At 42.7% G+C, this 20,261-nt stretch overlaps 1 protein-coding gene and 1 pseudogene across 2 annotated transcripts in view; one reads left to right on the top strand and one right to left on the bottom strand.

Moving 5' to 3' along the window:
* LOC308337488 (adhesion G-protein coupled receptor G4-like) overlaps positions 1 to 20,261 on the bottom strand; it is a gene marked incomplete at both ends in the record, with an annotated part of 72,139 nt that overhangs the window by 31,339 nt on the left and 20,539 nt on the right. The window contains 5 exons of the mRNA XM_080795580.1: positions 280 to 401; positions 2,277 to 2,380; positions 4,045 to 4,090; positions 8,053 to 8,172; positions 12,977 to 13,111. Of these exons, the coding sequence (XP_080651706.1) occupies positions 280 to 401; positions 2,277 to 2,380; positions 4,045 to 4,090; positions 8,053 to 8,172; positions 12,977 to 13,111 (527 nt within the window). The remainder of the gene's footprint in view (positions 1 to 279; positions 402 to 2,276; positions 2,381 to 4,044; positions 4,091 to 8,052; positions 8,173 to 12,976; positions 13,112 to 20,261) is intronic.
* LOC308336985 (protein SET-like) lies at positions 4,680 to 5,473 on the top strand (annotated as a pseudogene). Its single transcript has one exon. The product of its transcript is annotated as a protein SET-like (transcript).

Here is a 20,261-nt window from a genome sequence, read left to right as displayed (position 1 = left end):
GGTTAGCATTTTGTACCCCATTAGAGAAATCTTACCCTACCCCAAACCTCTTTCTTTTTAAAAATCCAATTACAATCACTCTCTCGCTCTCTCCCTCTCTTTTTTTGAAAGAGCCTTGGTTATTTTTTTTTTTTAATCTGTCCGCTTCATAATCTAATGGATTTGACCTCTTCCTATTGTGATGAGTAGGAACATTTTATGAAATTAACGTGGTTACAATGACAACAGCATCCATCAAACCAAATTAAACCTACTCGGAGCAAGACTGTATCAACTTACTGAAAAGCTATGTATGTCACTATTGCAACTCCCAGGAAAATGGAGGAGATTCCACATCCAATGTACGTTATCAGCACTAATATCCGTTCATTCACTGCATCCATTGCAGACCTGGATAAATCCTAGAAAATGCAATATGTTGTATTTTACACGTTTGCCAGAGCAAGTTCATGGTAAACCGCTTCCAGGGTTCACTAACAGGAGGTTCTCAGGATATACAGACTCTCTGCTACAGCTCTTATAAAACCAGAATATGTGGACGAACATACAATAAGACTATATGCTGTTTGTCGACTATACCTGGTGCAGCTTACTGTGTACAGGTAATGGAGAGCCATCAACAGCCCTGGAAGAACATTTAGTCTTGGCTTTATTGTCATTAACATGTTCCACACTTAAAATATAACCAAACTAATAGATGTGAATTTGGGATGCAAGGTGAATCATTATTTGAACTAAGCGTCCCAAAACACTACACAGAATATATTTAAAAAAATGTTCCTTTCCCTTAGACCTTAAATAACTTTCATAAAATTAAGAGACAAAATGGATCTTAGAGATCACATAATCCCTAAATTTCCTAACCCGGGGATCATAAAAGACTTGGAATGGCAGGCAAAATCATTTGACTGTATGTGTGCATTGTTCTGGGGAGAAGGGCCAGAGCTTTCCTTGGATAGTTATAGAGATTCATGAATCATAAAAGGCTAAGAAGCACTGGTCTACCCTGGTTGTTCTTAACTGGAAGCGATATCACCCCTCCCCTCCACCCTGGATATCGGCAATGTCTAGACATTTTTGGTTGTCTCAGCTGGGAAAGGGGCTACGGGCATCTAGTGGGTAGAGAGGCCAGAGATGTTGCTAAACATCTGACCATGCACAGAACTGTCCCCCACAAGGAAAAATTATTTGGTTCAGAATATCAACAGTGTGCACGAGAAACAACTCATGCACAACGATTCTGATGACAGTATACAGTATATATAATAAAGTAACTCAGGAGAGCTAAGAAAGTACTCAGAGAGGGATAGAGAAGAAGGAACACATTTAAGAGTCATTTTCTTTCTTTTCTTTTTTCCGTAAACTCTGCCCAACGTGGTGCTCGAACTCCTGACCCCGAGATTAAGAGTCAGGCGTTCTTCTGTCTGAGCCAGCCAGACACTATTTTGAAGGAAAACTCAGCAAGTCCCCATGTTGGGGAGGGGCCATAGGGAACTAAAGAGTTGGAAGAGTTAACTAATAATGACTCTGAAGCTCTAAGCCTGAATATGAGAACTGATGAGATGAGTCTTGTTTGGTAAGTACTGCAAGAATTTAAAAAAAATTTGTATCTTTCCTACACTGCAATCTGACAATTAAAAAATTTAATGACCATACCCTTTGACCCAGCATTTCTGCTTCCATCAATTTATCCCACAGAAACAGTTACACCAGGGTTAGAAGAGAAATGAATAAAAATGTGTATTACAGCATTGTTCATAATGGAGAAAAACAGTAACAACTAAAATGCCTGCATATAGGGGATTGGCTACATTCATGGTGTTAAATCCACACAAGAGAATTCTATAAAGGCATTTTGAAAATTGAAGTAGATGGATAGATATTTGCCAGAAAGATGCCCCATTGCATTGTTAATACAAAGCAAGTGGTAAACAGCGTGAATAATTTGATCCTGTTTCTATAAAACAAAAACATATACTAATATACACGTAGGAAAAGAATGTGAAAGAATTTACATAAAGGTGTTAAAGGCAGTGATTTCTTGGGAGGGAATTATAAGGACCTTTTCTGTAATGTTTGAATTTTGAAGAGCAGGCATTACTTTGATAAGGAGAGAAATATTTATTTCAATCTGCTCTACTTTGGGTGAACAAAGAGGTGGCTTTTTTCCCCACTCATACGCCACTTTTTCATCACAGTTCACACATGGATTTCTGGTCTGCAATCTAATAAAAGTTGTCCAAACTCTATCAAGGAGTGATTAACAGACAACTCACCATTAAGACTCCAAAATGGGTGAGGTGGTCACACTGACAGATTGTGTGATTTGCGTTCGTTTCCTTTACTTTACAGCCTGACGAATTCCATCCACCTTGCCCATCTGCAGGAGACAGAAGGGAATTTCAAAGTAATTTTGCTTTTCTCAGATATGTTTAACTTTTCATTATATGCACCTTCGGAGCATGTGTTCTAATTAGTGTTTTTTGTTAAGAGAGCAAGATAGAGGTATAGTTGAACATTGCAATCAAATGAAGTCTAATAGGCAAAATTGACTTTTGGGGGACTTCGTGCATGGCATTCCGTCTTGGGCTCTCACTTCCTGTCCCCACACAAGAACTCCTAGAGATTCCTTCTACAGATCAGGACAGACTTTAATCATAAACCACAGTCCTGCCACCATGCTGGAGTGACAGAGTAAGGACTGTTTTCTTAAGTAGCACAAGTAGGGAACAGGTAGATCTAGAACTTTTTGAAGGACATGAGCTACAGAATCTAGGCTGACATCTGGGCCTGCTTGGCGGTGTTGGAAGAAACATCTGAAACCACCAGTTCCAGTCGGATCATGGGCTGTCCGTCACTCCTTAGGGCCAACTAAAGCCTCTGGTTTACTTGACACTTGCCTCGTTTCTCACTCCTGAGTTTATTCAGGATTCTAAAACCAACCTCCACAATTCCACGTAACCTGTAGACCTCAGATACTAGACCAGATCTGGAGTAGAACCTCCAGGGCGGCACTGGACCAGAGAGGTTATCATAAAGCGGGCAGCTAAATGTGACCAAAATTTGTCCATCCAAGATAACCCCATAGATTCCAGAGGTTCTGGATCCATGGACAGAGGGTGGGGACAAAGGGTGACCTGGGAGGAATCTGGCCACTGGCTCAATTTATTGAGGCTGTCAATGACAAGGTTTACCATTTAACAGGAATCTTATCCTGGGAGACTTGGAGAGGACCAGGAAAAGATGTGCCATCTCTGTTGTAGGGAAGGAATAGTAGTCCTACATCCTAGGGAGTCCAACAGGAGGAGAATTTCCTTTTTCTCCCAGAATTTCAAGGATACTGAAAAGGGAAAAGTTCCCAGGCAGAGGGGCACATAGCCCCTGGCATTCCAGGGAAAATGGATTCTGGATGGGAATACTTTGACATTGGACCATATCTCTGGAGATTCCAATGGAGAAGTCAGACTGAAGAGGAACCCATTCAGCGATCCCCATCCCCAACCCCTTCTCTTACTGTCCCCAAAGACTCATACCTAGCCAAAGAGGAAGGGCCTTTCAAGCCCACCCAGGAAGTCTTACCCCCTTGGTGAAAAGATAAAAAGATTGGGGCCCCTAGAGAGTAAATGGACTCCTCAAGGTCACACAGTCAGTCTAGAGGAGATGAGGGAAAAAGGGAAGAAGATAGTAGATGTTGCAAATCTCCACAGGAAAACACAGCTGGAGAGCCAGGTGTTCATTTCTCAACTTGCTTCAAACAGCTCAAGGCTACCCGCCACCGGGTCTTCCAAATCCCCTTATTCTCAAGTTGTATGATTTTTCTGATCCCCCAAATAAGTCTCTTATCAAAAAGAAAGGTTTTTTTTTTTAACCCCCCCTGCCCTAACTACATATAAACCTCATATTCATATCTTGGTCAGTCAGAGTTCTCTGTAGGGTCTGGTAAGACAGTACGGCTCCCTCTCATCCAACTGCCAACTAGGAAAATGGTCAGGGGCAAAGGCTCATTGAGAGCTGAAGACAAAGCTTGCTCAGAAAAATACTTACTGTTACTCCCAAAGTCCCAAAAGGCACAGTGAACTCGATCATAATTCTAGAAAAAAGAAAAATCAGAGGTAAACACCTTTTCTTGTGATAGTTACCACACAATGATGAGTACACAGAAGCATTTTCTTCTCGATGTTTTTACAAACAGTAGACAGACAGACAGACAGACACACACACACACACACACACACACACACACATACTTGTACCATTTGCGAGTTGGCGTTAAGACTAACCCCAAGTGACTTGGGGTTTATAAGTGAGAAAACAGCATACTATTGCATGGTGGTCTAGTATGTGTCCTTTAAAATGCTTGGTATGGGCTTCTGGGTGGCTCAGTTGATTAAGCGTCTGACTCTTGGTTTCAGCAGAGGTCATGATCTCAGGCTATTGGGATCGAGCCCCACGTCAGGCTCTGTGCTCAGCTGAGAGTCTACTTCTCTCCCTCTTCCTCTGCTCCTCCCCGTGCTTGTGTGTGCTCTCTCTCTCCCTCAAATAAATAAATAACATCTTTAAAATAAATTAATACATAAACAAACAAACAAATAAGTAAATACAATATTTGGTAACGTAAGAGTAATCAGAACATCTTCCAGACGTGCGTCTGACTTTGTTCCATGGACCTTCCTCACAGCATGGCCCCAAAATGGCAGTCTTTGCTCCTGCCTCAGATGAAGAAAGAGAGTCCGCCTCCTGCCCCTAGGCCAGAGGAGCTGTTGACCTCTGAGCACTTGCTAAAGGGAGAAAAAGAGCAGCAGGAAACAATTGCACATACCGATGAAGTACAAAAGGAAATAGACAGACTTATGAACAACCCAGCATGGAGATCTTGAAACTAGAACAGAAATATAACAAACTCCACCAACCACGTTTTTCAGAAAAGGTCGGAACTGATGGCCAAGAGTCAACCATCCACAGGTGTCTGCACTGCTCAGGGAGGGGGATGAAGAAATGCTGAGCCGAGGTGACAGAATTTGAAGATACGAAATTAGGTAGGTTTCGGAACAGATTTTTACTTTGATGAAAACCTTTCCTTCAAAAATAAAGTTCTCTCCAAAGAATTTCATCTGACCGAGAGTGGTGATTTCGTCTTCCAAGTCCACTGAAATCAAATGGAAATCCAGAAAGGATTTGATGAAACGTGTAGGTCCAAAACAGAATGGAGTCAGCAGGAAGAGACTGCATGACGAGCCAGAGAGCTTCTTCCCGCCGGTTTCCTGATGATTCCAATGCCGGTGCAGATGAACCAGCAGAGGTCATTGAAGATAATACTTGGCCAAATCCATGACCGCACTACTTTGTTCTCGATATGGATGATGAAGGAGGGGAAGGAGAAGTAGGTGATGATGAAGAAGGAGGATTGGAAGATATTGATGAAGGGGAGGAGGATGAAGGTGAAGGAGATGAAGAAGAGGATGAGGGGAGGTAGGATAGGAGGAGGAAGGAGAAACTGAGTCATGGAACAATCATGCATCCCAACCTTCTTTTTAAAATTTTCTCCAGTCCTTGGCAGCAAGTTGCAGCCCACCCCCCATCTTGTGCCCATTTGTCCTGTTTTTTCAAGTATTTCCTCTCTCCATCTATACCATGGTTCTCAACTTATTTTGGGGGGAAATGCCTCAAGCAGAATACAGTGGGGAAAGAATCTCTATCCTTTCTGTTCCATATTCATGTTTATCCCTTCCTGTCTCAACACAAACATTCTGGAATGAATACCACCATGCTCTGTGGGAAAAAAAGGAAACCTTTCTGCTCCCCTACCTCTGCTGGAAACTGAAGGGTGTGGGACCCATGAGTGGGGGTGCCTCGAGTTCCAGTTTTCCTCCTTTCTCTGGATATTGGGCTCAGAGATTACAGCGTCTCTACTTGAGTATGGAGTAGGGACAGTATTGACCAACACGCATCTGTCTACTTTCTCTTGGTTAAAAAAAAAGAAAAAAAATTAGAAATGAGGTACAGGGGCACCTGGGTAGCTCAGTTGGTTGAGCATCTGCCTTTGGCTCAGGTCTTGCTCCCAGGATCCTGGGATCGAGTCCCCCATCAGGCTCCCTGCTCAGCAGGGACTCTGCTTCTCCCTCTGCCCCTCCCTCTGCCCCTCCCTCTGCTCATGCTCATACTCTCTCTCTCTCCAACACTCTCTCTCTAAAATAATTAAAACCTTTAAAAAAATAAAATAAAATTTTAAAATGGGATTATAGAAGGTCACCAAAGGTTGGGTTTGAGATGTGTGGGTGAGTTAAGTGGGCATTCTGACCACATGGCTTCTCCTCCGATATCTTCAGTTGTGATGTTTAATGGACATCCTTGCAGTTTAAGATGGCAACTTTATTTTTTTTTAAAGATTTTGTTTATTTGACAGACAGAGATCACAAGTAGGCAGAGAGGCAGGCAGAGAGAGAGGGGAGAAGCAGGCTCCCCGCTGAGCAGAGAGCCCGATGCGGGGCTCGATCCCAGGACCCTGAGACCATGACCTGAGCCAAAGGCAGAGGTGTAACCCACTGAACCACCCAAGTGCCCCCAAGATGGCAATTTTAAAGTAAAATTCTCTCCTAATGGTGACTTGAGCCCTGCCACTGAATGGGAGAATTAGCAGTACCTGTAGGATATTACTTGGAATTGACATTATTATATCTTTGTTCCTGTTTATTCTTCCATTTGTTTGTTTGTTTCACTGCAAAGGAAAGATGATGCTCAGGGTTTTGTTTTTTTTTTTTTTTTAAGATTTTATTATTTATTTGAGAGAGAGCACGGACTGGGGGAGGGGCATAGGGAGAGAGCCAAGATGACTCCCCACTGAGCGAGGAGCCCAACATGGGGCTCAGACCCAGGACTCCAGGATCATGACCTGTGCTAAAGTCAGATGCTTAACCGACTGAGCTACCCAGGGGCCCCAAGGTGATGCTTGGTTTTAAATATTAAAAGTGTACAAGTTGCTTTGTTACGATAAAACTCAGTGTGTACACACATACACACAAATATCTGGTAACAGAGGAATTTGCCACACCCTCCTGGTACAAGGCCCAGGAGGAGGCCATGAGAGGTCAGGGCAGGTCCAATGTGGGGTAGGTGTTCCTTGCAGAACTTTGGAATTTGGTTGTTGGAGGATGCTTGGAGAGCTGGGGCCTGTGTTGGAATTGAGATATCTTATCCATCTAACATGTTTCTTTGGTATCTGGTGTTTCTTACATCCCTTTCCCACCCTTCCTCCTCCCCTCCTAGAATTAAGACCTGTGAAAAATATGCTGTACCATATGGTCGTTTCAATTGGGAATGAAGGAAGCTATTAAGACTTCACACTGGACATACATTAACATCAAAGAATGGAATAGTAGTTCATTCTTATACGACAGCTAAATTTGATCATTTAGTAATATATTCCGTATGTTATGCCATATGACTATGGTTTTAATTCGTTGGTGATAATTAATACATATTTTAATGCTCTTAGTGGCAATTCAAAAGGATCAAAATGTTCAATTATTTTAAATTTTTTGCCTCACTCAAAAACAAATGGAATTCAATATCATTTCGTGTAATGGGACCACCAAAACGTCCACCTGCCCTAGTCAGTCCTCTGCCGATCTGTCACTGTGCTAGAAGCCCACCATTACTACTTATCCCTTTAAGCCATGGCATTATGTCTAGAAGGCCTCAACTACAACACACCTCTACTGCCTAAAATGGGATGATCTTCTTTAAGTCTTAGAACCACATCTGTTAAATAGCCCAGTTTTTATAGATTTTATTTACTGGACACACACAAAGCGAGAGAGAGCACATATGAGCTAGGGGAGCGGCAGGCAGAGAGAGAGGGAGAAGCAGGCTCCCTGTTGAGCCAGGAGCTGGATGCGGGACTCGATCCCAGGACCCTGGGATCATGACCTGAGCTGAGGGCAGATGCTTAACTGACTGAGCCACCAAGTGCCCCACTACTCCATTATTTTTAACAGAAAGCCCAAGGAGGGTTTCAGAGTCCTTCCTATCCTGAGATGAAAAAGGGTACACTACCTGGTTTCCTTCAACATGCTGCAGAGCGATAACCACCGGCTCAGCCAAGTTTTCAAGGGATGTGTCTGAAACGCTGGCACTCACCACGAAGGTGCTTAGTGCTTTAGTGACGCTTCTGGTCTGTGGGTGAGACATAACGAAGAGTTCAGCTTATAAATCCCCAATTTCTGGCATGTCAACAATCAGTTCAGAGTTACTAATGCATGGCAGGAGGTACAGAAATACAGAAAATAAAATCACAAGCTGAAGAAAAATTTTTATTTGTATTTATTCATTTATTTTTATTATTTTACTTCTTTTTTAAGTAAACTCTACACCCCACTGGAGGCTCGAACTCACGACTCCGATATCAAGAATTGCATGCTTTACTGACAGAGCCGGCTAGGTGGCCCCTGAGAAAAAGTTTTAGATGTCATTTAGCTCATCTCCTGTTTTCACATAAGGTCTGGAGTCGACCAAGCTGGAACCATTCACTAACCCGAGCCCTACATCCAAATATATATCCATCAAGCATCGGCTTTGCTGTTACTTTGTTGGTACTTGCTACTCAGTACCTCACTAGGCGTGAGGTGAAACCATTCCCTACTTCCATAAACTCCGAACCCTGACATTTCACAACGTATCTTAGCTCTAACTCCTAACCACCCGTACTTACTTTTAGAGGGGCCCCTCCCCCTAAGAAACATAAATTTGTCATGGGTTAGTTATAAGCCACTCTTTTGCTCCTCCCCCTTGAAGCTGGAAGCAGGAGGCTAAACATCCAGGTTGAAATAAGTTTCTGAGGGCCATCATCTCCTCCCTGGGGAACTGTGAGATCTGAGGTCAGAGCAGAGATGTCACGTGACCTCGTGTCTCTCTCCCCCCCCCCCCCACACCCATGGCTGGACATAGAGCAAGCATTTCGTCTTGCACCCAGAGCGAGCCGGTTACATTGTTGGGTGCTTTCCACATACACTCTCTTTAGTCCTCACTGAAACAATATACACATTTTCTGGATAAACAGAAGGTTGGGGAGGCTCAAAGGCTTGGGCAAAGATCCCACAGCTAGGGCACGATGGCGCAAGGACGCTTCATAAATATTGGTTCAAAGGAGATCCCATAGAATGTAGCTGTTAGGATGTGGCAACTTGCTAATTCTCAGGGCCAAAGGGCCACAGGCCAAGGCCCCAGGGGCGAGGCAGCTGGGAGATTGCCTCTTCTGGGGCACGTGTGAAGAGACAAGAGGTGAGGCCGGCACAGGACAGGAGGGCTGGGGAGAAAGTCCTCTGAGGACTTGCCAAGAAAGCCTAGATGAGGTGAGACCAGATGATGTTCCTTGAAGAGCCTGCTGGGCCATTTTCAGAAGATGCCCGGCGCTTCAATTTCTGAGCCCTGAAGCCCCTGAGAACTAGGTAACTGTGAACACAGCCTGGGCTTCCGCTAGGAAGCTACTCCCTTCCCATTCCTGACCAGCTCTGTTCCTCTAAAGCCAGCCTGGTGGTTCCACGCTCTCTTCCCAGAGAAATTCCTGTGCGGTGGCCTGAGGCCGAGGTGGATCTACAGCACAATATGGTGCCCAGGGCCCCAGATGACCATCCAAAGACCAAGCGCTAGCCCAAGCCCTCTTGTTCCTTAAAATCACTTCCCCTCTGGTACACTGATAACAGGAAGAAAAGTGGACCAGTGGACATCAACCAATCTTTTCAACTTGGGAAGAGATACAGCTTTCCGGAGTGGAAATGCCAAAAGAGGGGAAACATACCACAACCCAGGACTTAATTAACCTGTCCTCTGGTTTTATTTCTCTTCCATACAAAATGGCAGCCACGCAGTAAAAGGTGCTACATCATTTCTCCCTCTTCCACACTTTGGCTCAAGTCTCAAGTTTCACCTGTTTCACTTTTGAACCTTTTAGAGAAGTTGTTCCCTCTACCGGAAGCCCTCCTCCACACTTCTCCCTGCCCCTTTTATCTCCTACCTTCTACTCAACCTTGGGTTCTGGCTCACACCTCTCTAGGTCTTTCCTGATCTCCCCAATCTTTCCACTATGCTCCCAGAGCCCCTGTGCCATATTGTACTTGCCTAACATTTTGTCCTTCTACAGACCCTCCTCTCGTGGTGGAGGAGGTAAGTGTTTTCCAAGAGCGGTGTCTTCTCAACAAATTTTTTTTCAATATTTTATTTTTACGTCATCTCTACACCCAACGTGGGGCTGGAACTCACAACCCCAAGATCCAGGGTCGCCCGCTCCACTGACGGAACCAGCTGGCCTCCCCTTATCAAGCATTAAAGTAAAATATTGCAGTAGCTGTTAAGATTTTGATAAAAAGATCAGAGGAAGCGACGTGAAAGCAAGGCTAACTTGGGACTTAGGGGGAAAGGTAGTTAAAGGGAGGCATCTCCTATAAGCACTCCCTCCCCATTGATCAGTGGCACCAGACCCAGGCTCAAGGTCATCCCCTTCAAGGTTAGAATCTGTCGGTATCTGTTCTCCCCCGCTCACACCGAAAGTTCCATGAGGACCCACACCATGTCTCTGTAGCTCGCTGTTGTAGCTCCACCACCCAGCACGACACAAGACCCCTAGCAGGATCTCGATCACTATTTGCTGGTTGAGTAATAACTGTGTGACCGACTGAATACCTTGTGTTCACCTCTAGCAGGTGCCTTCCCCTCTCTGAGTCTCAACATGGTCATTGGTAAAATGAGACGGGCCACTAAGAGTTACGAGGGCCCTTCCGGTTCTGAATGTGACGGCAGGCTACTTCTAATCCATTATCTGGCACTGTGACGTCCGTAGGCTAATTTTGTCAAAGATCTTTAATCTCCTTCCGTGGAAGATGTTAGTGAATAAAAATTACTTATTAGGTGTGAAATCTATGCAAAATAAGTTTATCTTCTCTTCTATGCGACAAGCACAGCTCTCTCAAGGAGAGAAATTAAGACAAAAATAATGAATGGTATAGCAAATGAGACAGAGAAATTTCAAGTTTACCAAAAGGATCAGAGTGCTATGAACCACATTCTTCCTTTTTATTAAAGTTTTTGGTCACTGTCTTGTCCCCAGTCTAACCAATTTTTTCCAATTAAAAACAAGGCTTAATAAATATGTATCTACTGAAAACATGTTGGATACCTAGCCCTGTGCCAGGGCCATGGAAATAGAACATGTCTGACCTACGACATCTGCCAGTCTACTTAGGGAAACCGGACTAGAGACTAGGTGGATACAGAAGACAAGAGTGCAAGCGGTGGGTGTGGAGGAAAGCAGGGGCTCTTGAACTCCAGGCAGACTTTCTGGGTGGGATTTGAGCTGAACCCACAGGAATAAATAGAATATACATAGAAAGGGGAGCCGCTAGAGAATTCCAGGAGAACAGGACATCCTACAGATAGAACTGGAGACAATGTGTTATATTTGAGTTGGTATGTGGTATATTTAAGTTGGCCTGGTGCAATCTCCCTGCAATAACTCTCTGTATATTTGACCATTATAAATTCATTCCTTTGGATAGCCTCTCTAAAAAACGCAAATACACATGGGTGTTAATGTATGGATCTCTTAAAAACTTGAACTTTGGAGTCAGACAGCCCAGATTTGATTACTAGTTATGCCACTTGTAGCTGTGTGACCTTGAGCAAAATAACTTAGCCTCTTCGTCTAGGTCCGTTCAAGCTGTTAGAACAAAATATCAGATTGAGCGGCTTCTAAATAACAGAAACATCTTTGTCCCCGCTCTGGAAGTTGGAAGTCCAAGATCAGGGTGCCTACGTGGTCAGGCTCTGGTGAAGGCTTGCTTTCCAGTTCAGAGAGGGCAGCTTCCGGCTGTATCCTCACACGGAGGAAGGGTCAAGCAAGCTCTCTGGGGCCTCTTGAATAAGGGGACTCATCTCATTATGACGGCCCCACCCTTATGAACTCATCCCCTCCCAAAGGCTCCATCTCCTAATACCATCATCTCGGGGGTTAGGATGTCAGTGCATGAACTCTGGGGGACACAAACATTCAGACCACACCACTCTTTGAGTCAAGGTTCCTCGTAATTAAATGAGATAATAAAGTGTGAACATTAACAATTAATAGTGATCATCAACCATTTCATGCTATCTCTGGCTGCTGTCTTCCCAACAGCTACATGGGACAGAGTGGGCCGAATGAATGAACCTTTTATTAGGCACAGCCCCCAAAGAGGCAAATAATAATAGGGACGCAAACAGTTACCCGGTGATTATGACATGCTAGGCAATGTTCTAAGCACTTTCTGTGTATTAACTCCTTTAATCCTTAACAGCCCAGTGAGGCACTGTTATTATCCTATTCTACACAAGGCCCTTGGAGGTTGGGTAACCCACCCAAGGCCCCACAGCTAGACTATGGCACAGCCGGCTTTAAATTCAGCCGGTCCCAGATCCATGCCCATAACCACCACATCATACTCTCTCTTGGTTTTAAAAATGGGTGAGGACTGGAGCCCTCAGAGAAGGTTCTGTGAAAGCGGTGGGAAGGAGTGACACATGCTCTAGGGCAAGTGTCCTACTGGCCACTGCTCAGCTTCAAATGAGTTGGCCCAAAACGATGGGCGTGGAGGCTCAGAGTAACCAAGGAAGATTCGGGAAGAAAGCATGAACAAGTTGGAACAACACTCATCAAGAGGACTTGCTGTCCTTTTCTGGTTTTAAAACCATCCTGAGGTCTCTGTCTGGTCACCACAGGATCTGTAAGGTCCCTTGCAGAGCCGAGAAGCTGTGAAATTTAAAAAACTGGGAACATCATTAAAGAAGACATTGATTCATGTTGAGGGCCGGGGTTGTGCCAGGAGACTTGCAGAATAAATCAGAGAGCATATTCTAAAATAAACAGAACATCATGAAAATAGCAAGAGCTCATAATTACAATGAGTCACCATATGTCAGCTCATGACAGTTTCCAGAGGCAAGAACTTACCTTAAAGAGTGAAGTTTGGCCAAAAAAATTAAACAAGATGGTCTGTAAGTTGCTAACAGGAATTCTCTCCCTCAGTGATTTAGGCAAATATATGGAAGCCAAAATCCTTCCCAGAGGGACCTCGCCCAGGTAAATCTGCCAAGACAAGGAGGGAAGGGGAAACTGGAATCATCACCCATGAGCCCGAACCACCCCCTCCTCCCACCCCAACCCCAGCGTCAACCCCCAGAGCATCACGCTGTAGGGCTGAAGGGTGGGAACTAGTTGCACAAGCTACGCAACACCTTTTTTCTGAAAGATTTTATTTATTTTTTTGACAGAGAGGGGACACAAGCAGGGGGAGTGGGAGAGGGAGAAGCAGGCTCCCCGCTGAGCAGGGGGCCCGATGCAGGGCTAGATCCCAGGACTCTGACATCATGACCTGAGCTGAAGGCAGAGGCTTAACGACTGAGCCACCCAGGTACCCTGTATGCAACACATTTTATGTACACACACACACACACACACACACACACACACACACACACCTATTTTTCTTCCCAAACTTATCTCTGGTCTATTTGCTCCTGGGTATGTATAGAGGTGGAAAGGGGAATGACAAATCAGGGGATTTGCCCTAATTCTCGGAAATAAAGGCCAGTCTTTGAAAGTAGACCCCCTTCAACCACACAGTTCTGAGAGGGGGAAAAAATGAAACCAAAAACCAATACAATAGCATTAGGCATTGCCCCGTATTTTACTGGGCAATGCTTTTGTTGAAAAGATAGGGAAGTAAAGCAGTAAGGCCTTAGGAATTCTGCTAGAGGCTCGATAGTAGGGAAATTCACTGATTTGATTGGTAATAGTATTTTATAAGTATTAGAACATTTTTGAGAGTGAAACTCTTGGACTCTACCAGGCAAGACAGGGTATATGGGTACCTTTACATGTGTTCACTCATGTATTAGCCCTGAAATGTATGTTGTATGATATCAGGAAATGGTGGCTCAGAGAGGTTAAGAGACTTGCCTAGGGTCACACAGCTGGGATAAGGTTGAACAAAGACATGTGTAATTTGGACCTCCATTTCCCCCATTATCCGTGTGGTCGATCAAGGAACTATTACCTAGCCAGCTGTGGAAGTGGGGGAGATAAGAGTTTACAATATTTTAAAAAATTATTTGTGAACCCTAAAGCAATATGACTCTTCTGGCCAGCACAAATAAACTCCACTAAGGCAATGAAGGACTGTGGAGAGGTTCTGATTGTCTTTAAGATTTTAGTTATTGATCCAACAGAGAAAGACACAGTGAGAAAGCAAACTCAAGCAGGGGGAGTGGGAGAGGGAGAAACAGGCTTCCCGCTGAGCAGGGAGCCTGATGCGGGGCTCGATCCCAGGACCGTGGGATCATGAGCTGAGCCAAAGGCAGACGCTTAACCCACTGAGCCCCCCAGGCAGCCCGGAGAAGTTCTGATTTAGCTTCAATATGAAAGCAGTTTGGTACCAAGAATGTGATTGGGGTTGGTTGACTTGCTTCTCCCCCAAAGTCTATAAAAGAAAACCCCATATGTAACCAAAATACAATGGGAAGTCAGCATCTGCCTCTGGCAAGACTGAGTAGCTCTGAATGGACTTGACCCTCTTGTGCGCGACAACAATACGACATAATCACAACTCGAAAGCACTGGGAAATGAACAAAAGCAGGCCGATTCCGGACCAGAGCAGAGACTTGGAAAAAGGTAACATTACAAGGAGAGTTATCTATTTTTACAGCTTTTGACCTGATGGCAAGGTGAAACTAATGTTGTGAAGAACACTCAAAATTCTGATAGAAAACCTGCAGTCGTAGTGACATGAAGAACCATAAAACAAAGGTCAGGGTAACCACAACCTGTCACTGGAAACTCTGCAGGGTCAGGGGAGGAGCAGGGAATTATGGGAAAGAGGAAGCTAGACGGGAGGAGCCAAAACTCTTTTTTTTTTTTTTTAAGATGTATTTATCTGAGAGAGAGAGTACCCAGGTGCACCTAGCACAGCGTGAGGGGGCAGAGGGAGATGCAGACAAGCAGACCCGGCAGGGAGCCCATGCTGGGCTGGATCCCAGGACCCGGGCATCATGACCTGAGCTGAAGTTAGACACTTAACCTACTGAGCTACCCAGGCACCCCACCAGGAGGAGACATAATTCTGAGTATAGACTCTGCCTGGCCTCTGAACCATTAACGTACAAGACAGACTCCAACTAAGGATAAAGAAACTTTACTGAGATTTAGGCCGCCATCCAAGAGATGGAATCTGCAGTTCAGTTCCAACGGAGTCTTTTGCCTGGTATAACAAAAGTCAGTCGTCTTCCAAAGAATAAAGCGGAATCCGGAATTTCCGCAACATAACATTCACAATATCCAGGACATAATTCAAACTTACCCATGTGTGAAGGAAGACTGAATGTGACTCATTTTGAAGTGAAAAGACAATCAGGGGAGATTAACCTGCAGATGACCATAATGTTGGAGCCAACAAACAAGGATTTTGAAGCAGCTGGTGTAATTATGCTCAGGTATTTAAACGAAAATATGCTTGCAATTAAAACAAAAAGAAAAAATACCAGCGGAGAAGCAAGCAGAAAAAGGACAAAAATGGAAATTCTAGAACAAAAAATATAGTATCAAAAATGTTTAAATTGCATTGGATGGGTCTAAGAGTAACATGAAGATAACAGATATCAGTGAACTTGGAGAAAAATCAGTAGAAATTACAGTCTCAGAAAAATAAATAGTAAAGGGCATCTGGGTGGCTCAGTGGGTTAAAGCCTCTGCCTTCGGCTCAGGTCATGATCCCAGGGTCCTGGGATGGAGCCCCGCATCAGGCTCTCTGCTCAGCAGGGAGCCTGCTTCCCTTTCTCTCTCTGCCTGCCTCTCTGCCTACTTGTGATCTCTGTCAAATAAATAAATAAAATCTTTTTTTAAAAAAAGAAATAAAGATGGAAAATTCCCCAAATTTGATAAAAGACATAAATTTACAGGTTCAGAAATCTCAGCAAACCTCAAGCAGGAGAAATGCAGAGAAAAATACACCTACACACATAATGCTAAACTGCAAAGAAACAAAGAAAACACTGAGAACAATCAGAGAGGGAGCGCCTGGGTGGCTCAGTCAGTTAAGCATCCGGCTCTTGATTTCGGCTCAGGGTCATGATCTCAGAGTCGCGGGATCCAGCCCCACATCGCGTTGGCCTCCACACTCAGAGGGGAATCTGTGTCTCCCTCCCCCTCGGCCCCTTCCTCTGCTTGTGTTCTTTAAAAGAAATATAAATATTATAAAAAGGAGAATAAAGGCAAAATAAAGACATTCTCAGATAAATGAAAATTAAGAAAATTAATCACCATCAGACCTGTACTAAGAGAAATTCTAAGTAAATTTCTTCAAGTTGAAGGGAAATATTACCAGATGGAACTCTGACCTTTAGGGAAGAAGGAAGAATATTGAAAATTATAAATATCTACATAAATATAGGAGACTATTTTTTCTTTCAATTTCACAAGACTCTTAAAACAATGATGATAACATTGTCTTGTGGGGGTTCTGATCTTAGATGTAATATATATGACAACTATAACATAAAACCCAGAGGGTGTAAATGGATGTGTATGGTCAAAGTTTGTGTGTTTTACATGAATTGGTACAATGTTGCCTTGAAGCAGACTATAAAAATAAAAGGATGCATATTATAATCTCTAGAGCAACCATCAAGAAAACAATGCAAATAGTGTAGCTAAGGAGTTAGTAAAAAATTAAAGTTCAATTGTAATAAATATTAAAATAAATGAAAAGGCATCAGGAAAAGAGGAACAAAAACCAGAAGGGACAGGTAGAAAATAAAATAAAACGGTACTCCTAAATCCAACCAGATCAAAAAATACATTAAATGTTAAAAGAATTATACACTTTAATTCAAAGGCAGATATTTTCAGGATGGATAAAGAAGTGAAACACAAACTGTATGCTATCTACAAGAAGTATACTTTAAATATGAAGAAATAGAAAGTAAGTGGGAGCAAATATATATATATATATACATATATATATATATATATATATACCAGATAAAATGGACTTCAAGACAAAGAATATTACCAGAAATAGAGAACTATTTCATAATGATAAATAAGTTAGTATTAAAGTTATTATGAGGAAGACATAACAACATACATGTATAGTCACCTTATAGCAGAGCCCCAAAATAAAGCAAAATTTGATACAACTAAAGGGAGAAATAGATAATTTCACAATCAACGTCAGAGATTTTAACACCTCTCTAAACTAGGAAACAACTAAGAAAAAAATCAGTGAAGACTTAGATGATCTGAGTAATATTATGGACCCCTTTGAGATCTAATCGATATTTATAGGATGAAATCCAATAACAGTAGAATACACGAAGTGTTTCAAGTGTATGAAACATCAAAATAGATCACACACTGGGTCATAAAACAAGTCTCAACAGGTTTAAATGGATTGAAATTATTCTGAGTACATTCTGTTATCCATGTGAAATAAACAAGAAATCAACAACGATAAGTCTTGGATGTTCCTCAAATATTTGGGACTGAAAAAACATAGTTCTGAATAATCCACAGATCAAAGAAGAAAGCAGGAAATATTCTGAACTGACTGCTCATGAAAATACAGCATATCAGGGTGCTGGGTGGCTCAGTCGATTGATGGACCAATTCTTGGTTTTGGCTCAGGTCATGATCTTGGGTGGTGGGATCAAGCCTGAGTTGGGCTCCACTCAGAGCCCACTTGAGGGATTCTCTCTCTCCCTCTCTCTCTGCCCCTCCCCTTGCTCATGTTCCCTCTCTCTTTCTGAAAGAAAGAAAGAAAAAGAAATGAAAAGAAAATACAACATCAAAATTTGCAGATCACAGCTGAAATTGCTTTGCAAGATATTTATAGCTTTTTATGATTATATTGGAAAAGAAGAAACATCTAAATCCAATGGCCCATGGATCCACCTTAAGAGACTAGATAAAGGGGGTGCCTGGGTGGCTCTGATGGTTGAGCGTCTGCCTTCATTCAGCTCAGGTCATAATCTGTGGGTCCTGGGATGGAGCCCCACATCAGGCTCCCTGCTCTGCAGGGAGTCTGCTTCTCCCTTTCCCTCTGCCCCTCCCCCTGCTTGCGCTCTCTCCCTCTCTATGTCAAATAAATAAACAAAATCTTAAGAAAAGAAACTAGATAAAGAAGAGCAAAATAAACACAAAGTAAGTGCACAGAGGGAAATAATAAAGCTAAAGCAGATGGTAACAAAATAGAAAACAAGTGATAAAGAAAATTAATGAAGTTGGTTCTTAAAAAGGATCCACAAAATTGAAAAATCTCTAGTTATGCTGATTGAGAGGGAATAAAAAGGAGAAGAAGTTAACTTTATCAAGAATTTGGGATGCCTGGGTGGCTCAGACGGTTAAGTGTCTGCCTTTGGCTCAGGTCATGATCCCAGGGTCCTGGGATTGAGTCTCGAATTGGGTTCCCTGCTCTGCGGGGAGCCTGCTTCTCCCTCTGCCTGCTGCTCCCCCTGCTTGCGTGCTCTCACTCTCTCTCTCTCTGACAAATAAATAAAGTCTAAAAAAAATTATCAAGAATTAAAGAGAGATTGATAAATTAGTCAGCAGGACAAACCCTACCCAAGGCTTGTTTTCATATGCCTCAAGCTAAGAATAGATTTAATATTTCTTTTTTATTTTTTTAAGAATGTGACAGGGGCACCTGGGTGGCTCAGTGGGTTAAGCCTCTAGCTTCGGCTCAGGTCATGATCTCAGGGTCCTGGGATCGAGCCCAGCATCAAGCCCTGCATCGGGCTCTCAGGGAGCCTGTTCCCCCTTCTCTCTGTCTGCCTCTCTGTCGACTTGTGATTTCTCTCTGTCAAATAAACAAATCTTTAAAAAAAATAAAGAATGTGATGGGGACGCCTGGGTGGCTCAATGGGTTAAGTCTCTGCCTTCAGCTCAGGTCATGATCCCAGAGTCCTGGGATCGAGCCCCGCATCAGGCTCTCTGCTCAGCGGAGAGCCTGCTTCCCCCTCACTCTCTGCCTGCCTCTCTGCCTACTTGTGATCCCCATCTGTCAAATAAATAAATAAAATCTTAAAAAAAAAAAAAAGAATGTGACGATGGAAGGAAGGAATGGAGGGAGGAAGAGAGAAAGGGAAGAGGGAAGAAGGAAGAAAAAGAGAAACAATAAAAATGTTCGTCAGACAGAAACTACCTGTGACTTACAAAGCCTGAAATGTTTATTACCTTTTACAGAAAAAGTTTGCTGACCACCCCTATAAATCATACAGACATTAAGAAATCATTAGGAAATACTATGAACAGCTGTTGTCAACAAGCTTGATAAGTTAGATGAAATAAATTCTCAAAAAAATATAAATAATCAAAACAGACACAAGATGAATCAGAACATTGAATGACTCTCTATCCATTAAATTAATTGGGTTTGCTATCAAAATACTTTCCACAGAGAAATTCTAGACCCAGAGAGTTTCCTGGTGAAACTATCAAGCCTTTGATGAAGGAATAACACCAAAATTACAGAAACTTTTTCCAAAAGTAGAACAGGGACCATTTCCCAACTCACTTTTATGAAGTTGGCATGACCCTAATCTAAAGCCTGATAAAAAAAAAAAAATCTAAAGCCCGAAAAAAATTAGAAAAAAATTCTAGATCAGCATCCTTCATGAGCATTACTGTAAAAATACTTAAAATACAAGCAAGTTGAAAATAGCAGTATATAAACATGATAATACATCATTACCAGTAGGTTTTCTTCCAGAAATGCAAGATTGGTTTAACATCCTAAAATCAGTGTAGTTCATCGGATTAGAAGGATAAGGGAGAGAAGCCAAACGATTGCTTCAAGCGATACAGGAAAAAAAAATTTTTTTTTGACAAAATTCGGCAACCAATCACAATAAAATCTCTCAGCAAACTAGAAAGAGAAGGTAGTATCCTCAATCAAATAAGGGGGATCTAAAAACAAAACAACAATAAAAAAACATGGCTAACATCACAGTAATGGGAAAATAGTGAATACTTTTTTCTGATATCAAGAACAAGACAAAGATGTTAATTGAACTACTTCAATTCAGCATTTTATTGGAGGCACTAATAGGAGAAATGAATAAAAATCAATAAGAAAGACATTAAACTGTCTCTACTGGCAGATGACATTACAACTAACGGGTGAGATTAGCGAATTCATAGGATTCAAAATTAGATGATGATACACAGATAGACAGACAGACA

This window comes from Martes martes, assembly GCF_963455335.1.
Source record: "Martes martes genome assembly, chromosome: X".
In the NCBI taxonomy this organism is placed as follows: domain Eukaryota; kingdom Metazoa; phylum Chordata; class Mammalia; order Carnivora; family Mustelidae; genus Martes; species Martes martes.
This window is presented reverse-complemented; position numbering and strand designations above follow the sequence as displayed.